The sequence below is a fragment of the Alligator sinensis genome, unplaced genomic scaffold (assembly GCF_000455745.1).
Source record: "Alligator sinensis unplaced genomic scaffold, ASM45574v1 scaffold1277_2, whole genome shotgun sequence".
In the NCBI taxonomy this organism is placed as follows: domain Eukaryota; kingdom Metazoa; phylum Chordata; order Crocodylia; family Alligatoridae; genus Alligator; species Alligator sinensis.
Genome location: NW_005843023.1, coordinates 166,230 through 184,504, shown reverse-complemented (window position 1 = coordinate 184,504; position 18,275 = coordinate 166,230). Strand labels below are relative to the sequence as shown.

General features: G+C 42.5%; 1 protein-coding gene across 1 annotated transcript in view; it reads right to left on the bottom strand.

Moving 5' to 3' along the window:
• HELLS (helicase, lymphoid specific) overlaps positions 1–18,269 on the bottom strand; it is a 50,690-nt gene extending 32,421 nt beyond the window's left edge. The window contains exons 1-8 of the mRNA XM_025193197.1: positions 18,188–18,269; positions 14,109–14,231; positions 12,571–12,630; positions 11,923–11,959; positions 11,754–11,818; positions 9,444–9,485; positions 2,857–3,039; positions 2,460–2,603 (exon numbers count right to left, since the gene is read on the bottom strand). Coding sequence (XP_025048982.1) covers positions 2,460–2,603; positions 2,857–3,039; positions 9,444–9,485; positions 11,754–11,818; positions 11,923–11,959; positions 12,571–12,630; positions 14,109–14,231; positions 18,188–18,253 — 720 coding nt within the window. The 5' untranslated portion in view covers positions 18,254–18,269. The remainder of the gene's footprint in view (positions 1–2,459; positions 2,604–2,856; positions 3,040–9,443; positions 9,486–11,753; positions 11,819–11,922; positions 11,960–12,570; positions 12,631–14,108; positions 14,232–18,187) is intronic.
• Between the last annotated feature and the right edge of the window lie 6 nt (positions 18,270–18,275).

Sequence of the window (18,275 nt, the reverse complement as noted above, 5' to 3'; positions counted from 1 at the left end):
CTACTTCACGATCGTTTCAGGCTGGACATAAGGAAGAATTTCTTCACTGTCCGAGCCCCCAAGGTCTGGAACAGCCTGCCACCGCAGGTGGTTCAAGCGCCTTCATTGAACACCTTCAAGATGAAACAGGATGTTTATCTTGCTGGGATCCTATGACCCCAGCTGACTTCCTGCCCTTTGGGCAGGGGGCTGGACTCGATGATCTTCCGAGGTCCCTTCCAGCCCTAATGTCTATGAAATCTATGAAAATTCTGGGGCATTTTTGGTGAAAAGAGGGTATCAAGCCTTGGTTCAGGAACCAATCCCCTGTTTATAACATTGTTTCTTATGAGAAAATTGGTTCAGAGTTACAATGTTTTGACTTAAGACACGGTTTTCAGGAACCAATTGTGTTGTAAGTCCGAGGACTGCCTGCATCTGCACTGGCCATGCAATGCACGAGAGCTAGGCAGAACTTCCCTGCCACTGCAGTTCCTAGATGCACTGTTTCATTTCAGATCTGACACTAAAGAATGGGGCTTCTCTCTCCTGTGATCTAATTACCTCAGCTTCCTCTTCACTGTTCGGGCTGGGTAATCAAATTTAGAGGTGACAAGGGCTAGACCCTACAACCAGTGTGGGAAATGGAGTGAGGGGAAAGCCTAGATAAAGCTTTGCAGATGGGTCAGGCAGTGGGAGGGGATAAAAACTGGAACCAGTAACTAGGGGGAGAAAACACTTAAGTCTGGACAAGATACCAGGAGAGGATGAGAGCAGACAAAGAACTCTGATGGGGTGAAGGGTTAGGGACTGGCCTGGGAGAGAAGAGAGCTTGGAGGCAGTATAATGAATTCAAAATAGGGCTATCTGGAAGTAGAAAATGGGTATTAAAAAAAAAGAGCTAGGGGTAAGGAAGAAAAAGGACTGTGACAGATTTGAAAGGAAAGTGCAGAAGAGTATCTACAAGAATATGCAATCTTCCCAAGGTTGGAATGAAACCCAAGGATTCCTGGTCATCCCCTGTAGCACAGCATCTCAACCCCTTTAAGTGTGGTCTGCAGAAGACAACAGCCTGCTATGGCAATAGTTTTCAAACTAGGTCATCACAGGTTCCACAAAGATATTGGGGTTAATGGTAGAGCAGGCTGGGAGGTGGTGTCTTTGTCACTATGGGTCACCTAGCTCTATCAGGTTAGACAGGCAGCAGAGCCAAGAATAGGGGTTCCGCAGCAGAAGCAGTAATATGAAAAGGTTCTGTGACTTTACAAAGTTTGAAAACCACTGTGCTATAGCTGTCATTTCTTATGTTAGATCAAGTGACAGAAGGTTCCTATTCTGCTGATGAATACAACAATGCTGGATGATGGAAACTGGTTTTCCCCCCCAAAACCTAGGAAATGATGCACAAAAAATTATGTTGTATGTTTGTTTTCTGAATTCAGGTCTTGGGGTCTGTGTTGAAATGGAAGCCACATTTGGAATGTATGAAATGCTTTATGCTGTTACATACTCGGAAACAGTCAGGCCATGAACTGCGTAGCCTGAATTAGTGGATGCTTGTCTCTGTGCTTCTTATTTCTCCATCTGTAAAATGGAGATAGTTCTCTTTTATTTCACATAGATTTGTGAATATAATTTATTAAGTTTGTAAAAGTATTGCACTGACATAGTCTGGGAGAAAATTAACAGAGCAGGGATTGAAAAGTCCTAGTTAAATAAGGCCCAAGGCCAATTATCAACCAATAAAGGGGGATGAGGGGGAAAGGAGAGGGGAAACACTGAATGGCTGCTCAGTAACTGCACAGAGTAGGGAGTATTTTCTATTTTTCATGTACAAAATTAGCACTGAAGGTTTAAGTATGTGATCACTATGTATACATAAGTGGCCAAATCAAGGTTGCACAAGCTATCCTAATTCTCCAACTCCTGAGCAGCTGATCCTCAAAGCTGTGTTCTTTAAACTTTTTTTGTGCCTTATTTATAAGCTAATCACAAACTGATACTAAATTTAAACTTTATCCAGTTGGCTATAGAAGGCTATCCTGCACCAGAAACACATCTAGACTATACCATGAAACCTGCCCAAAAGACAACTGTTATTAAGTGACTACTTTAGAAAGGCTAGGTGTGTTAAGTAAAAAAGCTGGTGTATTAAACACTAAGGGAGAGGTGCAGTTCCAGATGGGTTTACCATACAGGATTCCTACGTCTGTTTCTTTTTTTTGTCTGTCAATTTTCCTGCCATTTCTCCAAAATCCCTTTCAACAATGCACCCTATTTTAAGAACTTACTTAACTATTCAAGCTAGGGCTCCAGCCACTGAAAAAAACCCATGTAAAAACATACCTATTCCTACTTTGGGACAACTTCTTGGTAGATAGCATATGTGAAGTTTTCAGTGGAATAGAACACATGGCTTTAAATGATTAGTCATGAGGCCCTCCACCCTGCCAAATGTTTGGAAAAAAAGATGAGAGTACCTGTAAAGCATTTCTGTCTCTCATGGCTATTTCAAATGAAGTAATGACCACAGGATGGATCTGCAGTGATCCTTGTTGCCTGTGAATTTTGTGAACCAATTTGCGACGTTCCTGCTGGGCTCCATGGTACAGCATTGTGGGGATCTAATATAAATCAGATTTAAACATTAAATAAGCTCCATTTTACAATTAAGTGTAAGAGAAGGTAGCGCAGACACTTAATACTTTGAAGTTATAAATAAAATACCAAATAAAGCACTTTTAAATTTCTATTAATACGAAACAATCGAGACATTTTCTACAATCATATTAAGAATCGTCCTCATGCTTTTATAAGACTGGCTAGGAACATGAAATAATTTACTTTTCTGAAACACAAAATAACTTCATTTTTTACCTCTGGAGCGAACCTCTTGAATTCAGACATCCAGTTAGGAAGTGTAGACAGGGGCCCACATACTAAGAATGGTCCAGGAACTCCTCTCTCTACCATCAGTGCTATTGTTGCTATGCACTGGATAGTTTTTCCTAATCCCATTTCATCAGCCAAAATGCCATTAATGCCATTTTCCCAAAGCATCTGCATTTATAGAAAGAAACATTTTTACATTAGTATATACCTTATAATTAGTATACTTCTATATGTATATAACACTTGTGACTGAATTCACAATTCAGTTTCTGCTAGCAATTTTTCCACATCTACATACCTTGCAAAATTGTAAAAGGTCTTTTCCTTGCCTACATTAAATAGAAACAATACATAGGAATGTACCAACTGCATAATCACGTGCACACACAGTGTCACTTGTGAGTCCATTCAGCCATGTGAAAGTTTAAAAACCTGGACAAGTTAGATATTTGCTTGCACTTAACTGAAAACCTAGCTCAATTTATCTGGAAGCTTTTTGTTGACATTTCTCAGGCTTGTTCCTAAACTCAGAAGTAAAGCTTTGGTATAATTCTCTTTCGCCACATCTATGCATGCACTTAACTGCAGAGTAGACTAATTAGCTGCACAGTAAAGCATCAGCAGCTACACATTCATTGCTATTAGGCCATAGTCATCTAATTAACTCTGTAATAAAATAGTGCTGGCAGGGACAGTACTATCTTACAGCAGGGTAATTAACTGTGATTAAACGCAAGTGTAAACTGCACCCCATCAGCCCAGCCAGCCAGGAGCAGACAGGTGCCTAGCCATATAGCTCTGCACTTTCAGCACCCTTGTGCTGCAGCCAGTCGCTCTGCTGCCTGCCACCACCAGCTGGAACCCAGGACTAGGTGGCCCTGGTATAAGCTACTCCACCCTGGCTCAAATAGCTGCTGTCCCAAGTGCAGGTGTAGATATGCACCCAAGAGTAGTTTACTCCAGCTCAAACTGCTCTGGGGTTTATTACTTCAAATTAATTGCACATGTAGGTGCATCCTTTGGCGTCACCAAGCAGAACACGTTTCATGCTCCAACCATTTAGAAATTTTAATATTGAAAAAATAAAATTGCAGTTAGACTTGCTTCAGGAAGACTACTTTAAAGCACACTCAGAAAAAAACAGGAAGGAGTACAGATGTTAAAAAAATAAAAAAAATGCATGCAAGTAGGAGTCTGCCAAGGAAGCAAGAATTTTTACCTGACTAGCTTCAGCTGCCTGCTTTCACCGCACTAAAGCCAGTAAGTAGGTTTTGGTTCAAAATTAACTAGCAAAAGAAAACCCGTGCTTGAATCCTTTAATTTCCCTTTGATATACAAGAAACAGGTTCAAAGGTTATTAAACGGAGGGCGTGAACAGTTTAAATTTCCCCCTTGTGTTAGGAAGCCAAGTCTCCTCTGTCCCAAAAGAATTTATGGCCACATTATGAGCTCTTTCTTGGGATATTATAACCTAAGCCAGTGATTCACAACCAGGGTGATGGGAACGCTGGGGTGCCACACGATCCTTTGAAGGGTCCTGTAGGAAGTGTGAAGAGACAAACAAGGTATGAGGAGATAACCAGATAAGAAGCAGGCTCAGGCTTTAAGTGTGAAGAAGCAAGCAGACTGGCTGTGCTTATGCTGACATGACAGTCTACATCAGGGGTACGAAGAGCTGTGTTCTCCAATACCTGACCAGCATTAACTGCCTGCAGAAATCCTTAAGACAGACAGAATCCCATGACTGGGGACACAGGGAAGTGATATCACCATGAGGGAACAAAGGATGAGTGAGATAAACACAAGGTTGTTGTTACTGCTAGTACAGCTTGTAGATCTGGAACTATTCTGGTGCATCTGTATATAGAACAGATATTTTGCTCTGAAAGCCTTTCTACCCACAAAGAACTAACCGTATCTCCTTAATAGTAGCCCATCAGCTTATATTTAGGGATCCTTAAGAGACAATTCCAAGGTAAGTACCCTTAATGTCTCTAGTTCAGCGGTTCTGAACCTTTTGACTCAAAGCACCCCTCTATAACATGAGAACTGAGTGCCATCCTATTTCAAGAAATGACATTTCTTACAGTGCTTACCTCCTTGCAGATGGGTCAGGCAGTGGGAGTGGAGGAACAACTATACCAGGGAGAGCCTGAGTCTGTCCTTATCTGCTCATCTATTAACTCTTCGAGGATTTCACATGCCCCAGTGTACCCCGACATCCGATTGAGAATAACTGCTGTAGCTCATTCATGCCATATGTCAAGACCAATGGTTCTCAAACTTTTTAGACTCAAGGTACACCGTGGAAAGTGAAAAATCCCAGCTCTCTTTTTTGCCTGAAGAAAAATACAACGATTCTTCTGTTATAAAGAGCTCAGAACAACCACACCAGGTCAGAATGTTTTTTGATACCATGGCTTCCTATCTGAAATCTCTGGGTTTATCCTGTAAATCTCATGTAGGAGGTACACTTAACAGTGCTAATATTGCATAGCACATGTAAAAGGAGTTCATAGCACCACAGGGTGCCATGTGATAGTAACAGAGGAAAATGGATTTTAAAACATCTAACACTTGACTCCTATTTTCAATAGAATATTTTTAAAGAAGGCTTTTGACTCACTATCATTAAATACAAATTCGCAGAAAGAGGAAATACAGGTGTTTAAAGCTGAGTTGGGCCTCAAAGGTCATAAGATTTCTGTACTCAGGGAATTAACAGTAGTCGAGTACCACCACAGGAGTTGCATTCAGAACAACCTGAAAGGGGACAGATTAATAGATACTCCCATAATAGTACGGTGACTACCTGACCCTCATTTGGCTGGGATAGTCCCACATTTCAGAGGCTGTTCTGGTGTCCTGGCTGTTCATGAGAATTAAAGAAGTCCCAGATTTGTGCCACCCTGCCCTCAAGTGCCTGGCCTGGCTCCTCCTGAGCAGGAGCTGGAGGTCAGGGATGAGCTGGGCTGAGCCTGGCTCCCCATCCTTGGAAGGATTGGCTGGGCTGGGGCACCTGTGGGGGGAGCAGTGCAGAGGCCTGTGGCTAAGCCCCATCCCCTGGGCGCAGACAGTGTGGCGCCACACTGCACTTCTCCCCTGCCAGTAGCCTCACATTCTGCAGCTGTGGCCACGGCCAAGGCCCAGGATACAAGTGGCAGCCCAGGGCAGTAGCTACCAGGAGGAAGTGCCATATGGCTGTGTAGCATGGGCTGGGGGCACCCAGTCACGTACAGCCTCTGCATGTAAAGGATGGAGCCCAGATGTGGGCCTCTGCACTGTCCTGCCCCACCCTTCTCTGCCATCAGGACTCTTGGAAGCCATAGGGTTGGGGCTTTTGTGTGTGCCCATGAGGAGAGTGGGGTGCAAAGGCATAGGGGGGTGCGCCTAACTCTCTGCTGCTGATCTGGGGGGAGATTAAATTGCTGGAGCTGCTGCTGTTGTTTGCTGGGAGCCTCTCCTGCCTTGCTGGAGGTAGGAGGCCACTGACAAGCCAAGATGCGCAGTGGAGGGAGGGAGACAGATGGTGGTGGTGGTTGGAAGGAGGCTGCATAGTCTGCTACTGCTCTAGGCAGGCAGGTTGGTGGGCAGCCTGTAGATCCCTGGCAGCATACTTTTTCCCCAGGCAGGAAGGCAAAGAGACAGGGACGGGAAGATGTCCAGTCACAAGATCCTGGTAAGGGAAGGAGGAAGCAGGTGGCACAGTGCAGCTCCAAGCTGGCAGAAGTAAGCCTAGTGCAGTTAGGGGTTGGGAGGCAGTGAAAACCTGGATCTAGACCCCATGCTGGCTGCACGGACATGGGCTCCACCTAGTATCACAGCCAGCACAATGAAGGGCTGGTGGTACTGCAGGGGATGGTGCATGCAGTGCCCGCCCCCCATCCCAGATTTCTTTACTTTGTCTCAGATTTCCCTAAAATTATTATTATGGTCACCCTACATAACAGAGACGGAGACAATGAGCAACTAGAAGGGGGAAAATTCATGGAACAACATATAAAGGAAGTCTTTGTTACAGTCAACACTCCACCTTTCCATTTAGGGGAAGAGTTGATAACACACATCATCCCTACAGTAAGAGGTAGGAAGACTAGACTTGATGTTAGCACTGTTAAAAAACCCACCCCCCCTCAAAAAAAAAAATAAAAAAAAAAAATAAAACCCTAGAAGACTTAAAAAACACTACACATCCAGACCGTTCCTCATGTGTCACAGCAAAACTAAAGGATGTCTGAGGTTGATAGTTTTTTAGAAATTCTTTACTGCCCTCTCTTTGCCACCAGTTTAAAAATATCAGTTCATACCCTGAGCCATTCCATGCCTTCAACTTGGTACCACCGCATAACACCTCCAGTAAAAAGCTTTGGTTGTTGAAAGGGTACTGGCTGTCCATTGAATTTCCGTACTGGATCAAGGAAATGCTTGGCATTGTGTCGCACAGCTTGAGATAGCCTATCTTTAATGACACTATTAGAGTCTCCATTCTTCTGTAGGTCTTCCGCACACAGTTTATGAGAGGAGGTTTCATCCTAGGGGGATGAGTTCAGAGAATGTTTTAAGTACAGGCATAGCACAGCTTAGTTATCCCAGACCCTCTGTAAGCTGCTGAGATTTCTGGCATATCTGCAGTCAATGTTAGTGCTGCAGGTAAACAAATAAGCTTCCAGTCAAAGATAAAAGGAAAGATTTAGTTTGAGTGGAGGTGTTCATTACTTCCATTCTGGGGGGAGGGCGGGGGGTATAGCCCTGAGCCAATTTAATATTAAGTGTTACATGGCCGATTCCCTTGCAATCTCATACGCTACATATTTGTACTATCAAAAACTTAATTCACTTTTCCCAAAGATAAAAATTTGGGATTTCACTTTTGAAGGCCTAGGTTTAACATTAAGTCAATGTACAACTAAATGTCACATTTTTAAAACATTTAATAAAACGGGGGCTAACCTTTTTGGCAGGCATGCCACAATTTAAGCCGCACACCCTCTGAGTGTCATACTAATCCCACTGCCTTGCCTGATCTGATGCTCTGCACCATGATCCCTCCCTGACCTTCTGCTCTTTCTGTTCCCTCCCCAATCTGCCACATATGGAGGCTACCCATACCACTGTTGGCATGTGCGCCATAGGTTTGCCACCACAATCTAACAGATCAGGCAAATCTGTAGCAGGACAAGTTTACAAACTTTATGTCAAGCTTCTCATAACAGCTGCTGCATATGAAAATTGTGAAAGCTTGGACAGTGTCTCTTGCACAAAAACGCAAGACAATGGCTGGGGCAAGACTGGATTGTGGTAACAAGACTGCCACAAGAATGTCAAATTCTGCTAGTGGCTGCAAGCCATTAGGCATCAAGACAGTGGAGTGCTTATGCCACCCAATATCAGACCCATGCCATAGAATAATAAAAGTGATGGTTAAAAGTACTGGCAGAGACCTGGCCCACTCCTCATGTGTGTATCTAAGAGAGCCAGTGAAGGCAAGGAAACTATATATGCATTTCAATTGACCTAGCAGCTAAAGAAAACAAAAGACTAAATATGCATCTCAAGAGAAACTCAAGAGTAACCAATGCCTCTAAGCATCCTGTTTAACCACTCAAGGCTCATCATATTTAATTGCAGTGGCTGCAGAAAAAAAGTCTTCACACCTAGACATATCCAAAACAGGAGCCAGGCAATTTAACAACTGTAATATGATGGTCACCCTTTTCCTCCCTGTGTGTTCAGACTCTAATCAGCCAACCATTAAGGAAAAATGCTCCGAAGCTATACAGTTAAACAGAATAAAAACTAGACAGAACTGCCAGCAACGTGTGGGCAGTCCAAGGCAGACGAAGAAGCCATTCTGCCACCCAGCCAACGAGTGAAGAAGCCACACTTTGAGGCTGTACAAGAACTGCTTCCTGCCTGCATTGGGTAAAGATCACTTTGCAGCCAAAGATAATACAAAGACTAACAGCTTGTTTTAGTACTAAGGACTAATAGCTTGTTTTATATTAGGAAAGAGTCTTTTTCTGTTATTTAGTTTTGTAGCTTATTAATAGTTATTAAAACAAGCCTTTCTGCTATTCATCAACTGTGTTGTGTCAATTCTCAGAGCACTAGGTTTAAAAACCTGCTTCCTAAGTGCAACAGAGCTATAGATTTAAGTGCTTATAGCAACAAATAAAATCAAGTCAGGTAAAAGTTAAGTAACAAAAATATCATAGCATTATTGTTTGTTCTTTCATTCCTGAAACTATATTTATCCTTTATAAAAGATGCAGATTTTGGTTTTTTTTCAGCTGAAATGAAGAGGTGTAATGTTTAAGGCATTCAAGCTCCAAGTTATTCAATTGTTGCATATATTCTTAAATCACTTATTGTATGCACTTTTACAATACACGACTGTTATAAATATGTTTTCAATAGCCAAATAAAAGAGGTCATATGTAGAACTGAATGATGGGAGCAGGGAAATGCAGTAAGGAATCTTGAGAAGTTAAAAGCATTTTGGCAGATAATTAAAGATATATATGTAAGCTGGCATAAAGTGCATATGTAAGGTGTGATCAGTGCAGACATACCTGATTTTCTACTTTGCTTTTTTTGGCCACTGACAAGATTTCCTAGAAATAAAAAGCAAATGGACAGTAAAGCATGCCTTGCTAGCCACCTTGAAGACTAATACTGCAATATCCACTTCTGTAGCATGTTTAATTCAAGGAACTGAAAGAGCTTTAAATGAACTTCAGTACATCATAAAGGTAAATATTTCCATTTGTAGATAAGGGAATGGACACAGAAAATTTAAGTACGTTTAAAGGCCATACAGTCAGTCAATCCAGGGAATTCTTATCCAAAAGCAGCTGGATAGAAAGGAAAAGAGCATCTTTCATTTTAGTTTAAGGATTGCTCATTTTTAACAAGTTATACGTAGTTATGCTAGATAGCATAAAAAGAGAAATTACACACCAAATTCTAGCCTACAGCTTCTCCAAAACTGCACTTGACAATTTACTGTTAATTAAGGAATTCTTTCACAATTATACGGATTATTCATGAATGAGGCAGATTCTGGCCTTTTCTCTCTCAAAACATGAGGGATGAGCATCCCTCATTTGTTCTTTACAGCTCTGCAGTAAAGCATCACCATCTACATGTGCACCAGTATTAGGGCGCAGTAAATTAACTAACTCTGCCATAAGATAGTACTATCAGGAACAGTAATATCAGCAGGGATCCGGGTTCTCTTTTTCACATGAGAGAGAAAAAACATGGATTTCCTGTTTTTAGCAGAGAAAACGCTGATTCTTTCTTTTAGCAGAGAAACCCGCACATTTTCCTGCTTCTGCAAGGAGCTCTGCAGGCTGTCTGAGTTCCAGCCTGCAAGAGCTGTTTGCAAAAGGGTCGGGAAAACCCCAACCCTGCCCTGAGGGGCAGGGCCCGAGGCATTTAGTTAGTCCCAAGTGTTGGGTCAGGCTCCATTTCCTTCTAGAGCCTGTGAAGAGGTAAGTGGGGCTTGCAGGGATTGTGGGGCAGGGCTGGGGGGGAGCGATTCCCCCCTCCCGCGTGCAAACCCCCGATCCCTGCCAGAGTGCTTAGCTTTAAACTGACAAGGACTGGGGGTTTGCATGGGGTGGGGGAAAAATCACTGGTATAAAGCCGACCACTCTGGTGGGGATCAGGGGTTTGCAGCTGGCCAGAGTGCCCGGCTGCCTGCATGTGGAGCACTAGCAGTCCAACTGGGCTTGGGTCTTTAGGTTTCACGTGTAGCCGGCCAGGCACTCCTGTCAACTGCAAACGCCCGAGCCCCGCTGGAGTAGCCAGCTTTATACTGGTGATCCCTCCCTGATCCACCATGCAAATCTTCGATCCCTGCCGGAGTGCCCGGCAAGGACTGGGGTTTGCATGGGGTGGAAGTTGCCGGTGTAACGCCAGGCACTCGGGCGGGGATCGGGGTTTGCAGCTGGCTGGAATGCCTGGCTGGCTACATGTGAGGCATGGAGGCAACAAGCCCAGTCGGGTTGCCAGTACTCCACGTGCAGGCAGCCGGACACTCTGGTAGGAATCAGGGGTTTGCAGCTGGCCGGAGTGCCGACTCCCTGCAAGTGGAACATGGAGGCGCCAGGCTGGGCAGGCTCTGCACCTCCATGTGCAGCTTCCTGCATTCCTAGAGGATGCTGCACACGGAGGTACAGAGGCTGCTCAGGTTGATGATAGTGGCTGTCATACCGCCCCCACCTCGCCACTGCACCTGCCTACAAACACCATGCTCAAGCCCACCCCACCAACCCTTCACCCCCCCACAAACCCTACATCCAGTAAAATACTGTTATATTTATTTTAATTTATATATTTTTTAAGAAAGCAATTAATTTTGCATAATGTTGAGTTTTGCTGCACACTGTTTTGAATTTTCTGTACAGCTGAGGGAATTATGTGCAGAAGAGGTCTCAGCTGTGGCCCCAGCCCCCTCCCACCCTGTGGGACTACCTGGGGACTTCTTCACAGCCTGGGATTTTTATTTGTTTATTTTTTTTTTAAATCACAGAATTTGCAAATTTTTTCAGAGAAAACCAGGATCCCTGAATATCAGAGATAGTACTATCAGGCTACTCTGCCCTGGCTCAAACTGCTGCAGTCCTGAGCGCACGTGCACACAGGAGCAGTTCGAGCTGTGCCAGAGTTTATTTGGCCAGATTCACTGAACGTGTAGATGCATCCAAGATATCATGAACATTCCAGCTCAATACAAATATATTCTGACTATGCTGCATTACTTCCAAATACTGCTGTCCTGTGGTGAACTCTCTCACAATCTAATGCTAATGTACAGAAAACACTTTTACATTTGCATTAAGCTAAAGAAAGTACTCTAGTAGTCAATCTATTACCTCTTTGGACATGACTTCTGAAATGTTATAGGTTCCATCTTCTCTTCCTCTTTTCTTTTTCACGGCTATAGGATGATATTACAGAGATCATAAAAGCTCAAAACTATTTGTAGATAGTTTATCTAAAAAAACTAAGCATGGACAAAAACTCCAAAGTAAAAACAATTACCTGATTTCTCTTCTTTTCCATCAGTTAGATTTTGATCCTGGAAAATAAAAATGGTTAAATCACTTTATGTATTTTCTAATGTCATTTGGATAAATGAGAGCAATAAAACTGTAATCAAAATTAGCCTGCTCATGTTAGTATTTGTAACTACATTTGAAATTACATTTCAAAATAACACTATATGTAAATATGTTGCTAAAAAAAAATACCGCCTTACTGTTTAACAAGCTCAAACTTACCAGCTAAACAGTTTTGAATAAAGTTGCAGCCTACCAAAGGCTTTATAGGAAGCACTATCCAGCAGCAGTACAGAAAACTGTTCTAGTTAAAAATCACTCTATAATAATTTTCAGAGGTCTCTATGAAGGCACCCATGCTAGATGACTAAATCAGCCATTACTGAGTGCTAATGTTTAATTTTCATGGTACAGCATGGGCATATTTGAATATGAAGCTAATGGCTGGAGCTGGGGGAGGGGAATCTACATTCTCCTACTAGTTGAATGTTAAATATAACACTTAATAGAAAAGATTCTACTGTGAAACACACTGTACACAATTGATATTGGGATATTTGTTATTTATGCCAATCATTTCAAAACACACTATTAATGAATAGCTTTGTACAAAACAGCCGATATATCTTACTTTTGTAGTTTTTAGTAACGCTTCTCGCTTTTTTTCTAATTTCTCCTTCCTTTTCTGTTCCTAAAAAAACAAGCAAAAACAAAAACACAAAGTTCTTATCTATACAGAACACCTGTAGTAACTTAAACCATTATAAGAATTCCAAATGACATGCATCTACATGAACAATACAGTCTAGGACTTGATTTACTTCTGCAGTAGCACACATTTCAAAATGTGTCAAAACAAAATAGCAGAAAGCACTTGGCGAGATAAGAGGAATTGTTCTACACCCGATTTCTGACAGCTTCATAAAATACTATCAGGGAGATCAAGCATTTCTGATATGTAGACTACTATAAAATAATGAAGCATATTAGTCATTAAGCTTATTTTACACAAGAGAAATAGCAGGAGGTTAATGATCTCAAACTAGCTCAACAGGGTGCTCATCCAGCTTCCTCCTGAACACCTTCAACGATGGCAACTGTACCACCTCTGCTGGAAGTGTGTTCCAGGTTCTAGCTACTCTTACGGATAAGTTCTTCCTTATGTCCAGTCTAAATCTTCCTTCTGTTAATTTGTGACCACTGGTCCTCATCCTCCCAAGAGCTGCCTTCCTGAAGAGTTGGTCCCCCAGATATTGGTGCTCCCCCCTGACATACTTGTAGGTGGCTATCAAGTTACCTCCAGCCTCCTCTTACTCAGACTGAACAAGCCTAGTTCCTGGAGTCTCTCCTCACAGGGCCTATCCTCCAGACCCCTGATCATGCGAGTGACCCTTCTCTGAACCCTTTCAAACTTATCCGCATCCTTCTTGAAGTGCAGTGCCCAAAATGGGGGGCACTGCTCCAGCTGCAGCCTCGCCAAAGACGAGTAGAGGGAGAAGCACCTCTCTGAATATGCTGGCAACACACTGGGTGATGCACATCAGAGTTCTATTTGCCCTGCTGGCGACTTCTTTGCACTGTTGGCTCATATTCATCTTTTGGTCAATAGTGACCACCAGGTCCTATTCAGATGCTGTGCCAGCCAGTGGGCTACCGCCCATCTTATAGTTATAGTAAAGGTTCTTCCTACCCAGATGAAGCACCCGGAACTTTTCCCTGTTGAACCTCATCTGATTCTGATTAGCCCATATAGCTTCTGCTGATTTGCCTTCATCATATCATAGCTCTTCCAATCTTAGACTCTATCCTTTGTGAAGGGCAATTTAATTTAATCTTCACATGACAAAATGTGGTACCCTTGGGTACCTTTAGTTCCTACATTAGAGACTTAAAAAAAAAAAAATCCACAAGAGAGAGCCCTGGAGTAACACATTTCCCAAAGCCCATTTTTACATGGGTTTAAGCAAGTGTCAGAAGCCTTAAGCCTAGACCAAAGCCTTATTTGTCCTAGATTTGCCTTTGAGGGGAATTTTTTTTTTTAATGAAATCGGTAATGCTGATGAGAATTAAACCACTAATCTCTCATTCCACTGCCTCACATCTACTCCTTAGCCTGCTCTACATACAAAGAACAAACCAGATTCTTTAATTTATTTTTAAAACACCCACCTCTAGCTGCTGTTGTTCCATTTTGGTTAGCAAAAATTTTGAATAGATATTGCTTTTTTCCAGCAAATGCTGAAGCCTCTTGTAGCGCATTTCACTAGAGTCTCTGTCCCAGGACATTCGGGCCTATAAATACAGAAGGAATGGAAGTATTTAGTCTTTCAGCCTTTACTGTTCTTGAAGTTAATAAATATCATTCTATTCATCCCATAAAATACATCTACCCTTGTACTGTACATGTTTAGATAGATACCTTCCCCCAATAATCATACACCAAGGATTTAGGAACACAACATATTCCTCCCACAAATAGTCAAATGATCTGCTTCTGTGTTTATTCATTTGTCATGTGAATGACAGTTCTGCAATGGTACATACTGTAATACATTAATATAATGAGTAATATCTAACAGTATGTGAAAGGGTTTGTTGAACGTGAATTAAACCTAAACATTAGTATCTGAAGTCAGATCTATAGCATAAGTTTACTTGAATTAATTTGGTGCTTGCCAACCTGACAGCAAAATCTAAATCTACCAGCAGTTTTCAGTGTTAATTTTGTGATACCTACTAATACAGGGAGGGTTTCTAGAGATAAAAGAGATAATCTGTTTTAGCACCTTTTAGAATAACTCCTGTTCAACACAGACAAAACAACTAATCCCTAATGTGGATGAAGCCAAATGATTACTGGACAGGGCAAGTAAAGATTATCATACATGCACTTGAGAGTACTATCTTTAGTACCTTTGATAACAAAAAGTTGATACTGGTACTCTGATATCTAAAATTCGAGTAAAAGCTCACTAATAGGAGTTTGTGAATTACTTTCCTAAACCCAAAGAAACAGCAGTGTTTCTCAGCCAGGGTGCCCCAGCTTAGCACAATGTGGCATGCAGGAAGTTTTCTGCTAGAATAGCTATTAAACATTTGAAAGGCGGTGGTTTAGCATCTCTAAAGCAGCATGTTCCCCAGGGCAAGAAATGCAAAGGCTTGCGGTCCCAGTGCCTTACCTGAACAAAATCTTCAAAAGCCTCATTGAGTGAGGAAGGTAACGCAGACAGAAAAGTGCTAGAGCTAGATGGCAGGGCAGTGTAACTGGATAGAACAATAATTATTAGAAGAAAAAGAGAAGCTTGCTCATTTCTTTCAGACAGTACCAGATCCTGCTAATATGTGGCAATCCTAATGTGACTGTCCCTTGACGTGACAGCGAGCCGTGGAGGTGAACTAGATGAATTACTTAGAAAATGCAGTCAATAAATGAGAGAGAGAGGTTCTGAAACAAAGATGGAAGCAGTTCTATCACGCCATGCAGCAAGTTAGCAGAGAGGATTGATTTCAAGAGCGGAAGTTTCTTTTAACTTAACTCTTTGATGCTTCAGCCATTTTCAAAGGTTTGGCTACACACATGTGTACAAGTCTTGTTCTTGCTATTTTACTGTTACATTCTTGCTGCCCTTGGTTGATCAATTTCACACAAAATGCACTTAAATGATGACAACCCCTTAAGTTGAGAGGTAACAATGGATAAAGCAGTTTCTGGAGTCTCAACCCTAGGCAATGTTGTGGTAAAAAGGGTATAGGCAAAACGGTCTCCTATCAAAGTATGCTACAAACAACTCTGGGCTAATTCTAAAGAAAAAGAATAAATAACAGGGCAGACAGAAGGGGGCAGGAGTGCAGGCAATCTCTTCCCCACCCAAATTGCCTGCATTTCATTTTCGCCAGGCAGGGGAGACTAACTATGCAACCTATAGGAAGTACTGTCTAACCAAACCAAGAACGCACTTTTTTTTTGGTACTATACCCCATTTTCACACAATCTCCATTAGTTTCTGCTCTCCTTGTTTCAGTTTTCTTTCCTTAGCTAAATAGTACCTGAGCTCCTGAAGGCTTTGCATTTGTAAGGCTACCAGTACCAAGACTCCAGTTAGAATTAAGCTACTTTTTCAGCTAACTGCTATTGCTGACTTGTTGCTGGGCTAGAACACAGTTTCACTCCAAACAATTAGTGAATCTGAAGGATTTTCCCCTTGACTAATCAAGAAAACTGCAAGAAAGGGGAACAGGATGCTTAGATCCACAAAAAATTTAAAACCTTTGTTTCACTCAGTTTGTCCAGAACAGACCTTTATTCTGTCCATCTATTTGCTCCTGTACCCCAAGCAAGATTTTCCTAACACTCTGCTAGAAAGATTTTGCTGTTCTTTTCATCAAATTTGCTGCCATATCACAGAACAGACAAGCAGATCTTCTGTTAAGCTGCTGTACAAATCACTTGGCAGGGGGTGCGCAGTTGTGACAAGCATTAAAGAAATAAGGCCTCATGAACATGTAGGTTCTTGCAGGCTGCTAATGGCCTGAATGTAAGGACATGAGTAGGTCCCTCCCTTGCCCCCAAGGTAGCAGTAAGCATGTAGGATAGAACAATGACTGTGAGAGAGATGAATGCCAAAGAAACTGTATACACAGTTAAAATGAAATTAATAAGTCTAGATTTATGGTTCTGGTATAAATTGGGAAAGCATTTAAAGCCTCTCTTTTCAATATTAGCCTTCAGAGTGAAATACTCTATTTGCTCCACAACAGAAGTTGCCCTTCTTTTAAAAGTCTAAAAAAGCCACTCAATTCTGACCAACCATAGCAACAGATAAATGTATTTTTGCAACGTTGAAAGTTATATCCATACTCACACTATGTGTTCACATAAACTAGGTTTGACTTTAAAATGTCAAAACTAATGTGCTCTATTGACAAGTATGCTTTCCTGTTTAAAAAAAGGTAAGAATAAAAAAAACTTAGCAAGTGAAATGGGTTTTCTTCAGATTAATGCATAAATGAGCATATATAAACACAAGTTCAGAACCTTCTACCCTCCATCATTTTCCCTTGCTCCAAAGGTGGAATGAGAAAGGAGGCCAGTTCCACTTGACCCTGTTTCTATTATCAAAGCTTCAATATATGCCACAAGAAGCAATAAAACGGAAGGGTGTATAGCTCTGGAAATCCGCTTTGAATTGATCCTGCATTATTACATGAGCAACTTTTTCTGGTACTTGAACAACAGATTAGATTTAAAACATTTTCTCCAAATCTAAGTGATGAATACAGAAAACTGCATTTCCTCACAATTTAAAAAAGTTAATGGTTACAAACAATGTAATATAGATCCTGAATCAGACTGTAAGACCAGTGTTAAACAGAGCAGTTAACCTTCCTAAACCATGTCAAGCTGTGTCAGCTTGACATGTCCAAGTCAAAAACTGCATTACTAGTATAGAGCCTCATTTCACCCTCACCTTGCCCACACAAGTTGTAGAGCAGGTCAAGAGTAGAGCTTGTAGAAGCTCTTGTAGAGCTTCTACAAGAGTCAGAAGCTCCTTGGAACTCTGCCCCGGGAGCTGTGGAAGGTGACCAATTCAAAAAGGGACTGGACACATTCTTGGAGGAAAGGGACATCAACCGGGATTGAGCATGGGACTGAGAGGTCCATCACAGAGGACGTTCTGGTTTTCTGCTACTCTGTCCTCTATTGATACGAGACCCGACACCTTTATAACCTTTATTTCTCTTCAAGAGAAAAACAGAGGACATAAAGGCATTGGCATCTAATTTCGTACCAAGAGGATAACTGGGCTGTCCTCTATGATGGCCACCCTAGGAAGAGCCTCAGCCCTGGTTATACCCAGTTCACTGTCTTTCAGCATCCACTCTCTGCCACAGTGCAACGCCGTGTGCGCCAATTCCTCCTCCTCCATGCTACCTAGGAAAGGGAAGGTGATGTCCACCAAGGAGCAGTTCGGATAGACCCTCCTGAGGACATCCACAGCGTCCTGGCTTCATTCCCTGCTGGCACCAGGTTGAGGACCAGGACTCAGAAGGATTGTGGGTACCAGGTAGGCAGCTGGCTGCCTGTCCAATGGGGCCAGCCACCTGTGACAAAGGACACTGGGCAAGATGGACCTGGGCATGACCCACTCAGTGGTAGCTCCTTTATTAAGGGTTACTCTGAAGTGATGCCAGCTCCTAACTAGCTGGAGTCATGGCTCGCGGGTCCCAGCGGTGCCCTCCCCGCTCACCTTCTCCAGCATCTGCCGCTCCTCCTCCGCACCCGCAACTGCCAGCTGCTCCTCCTCCTGCAGCATGGCTGGGGGGGGCACCCCCCCC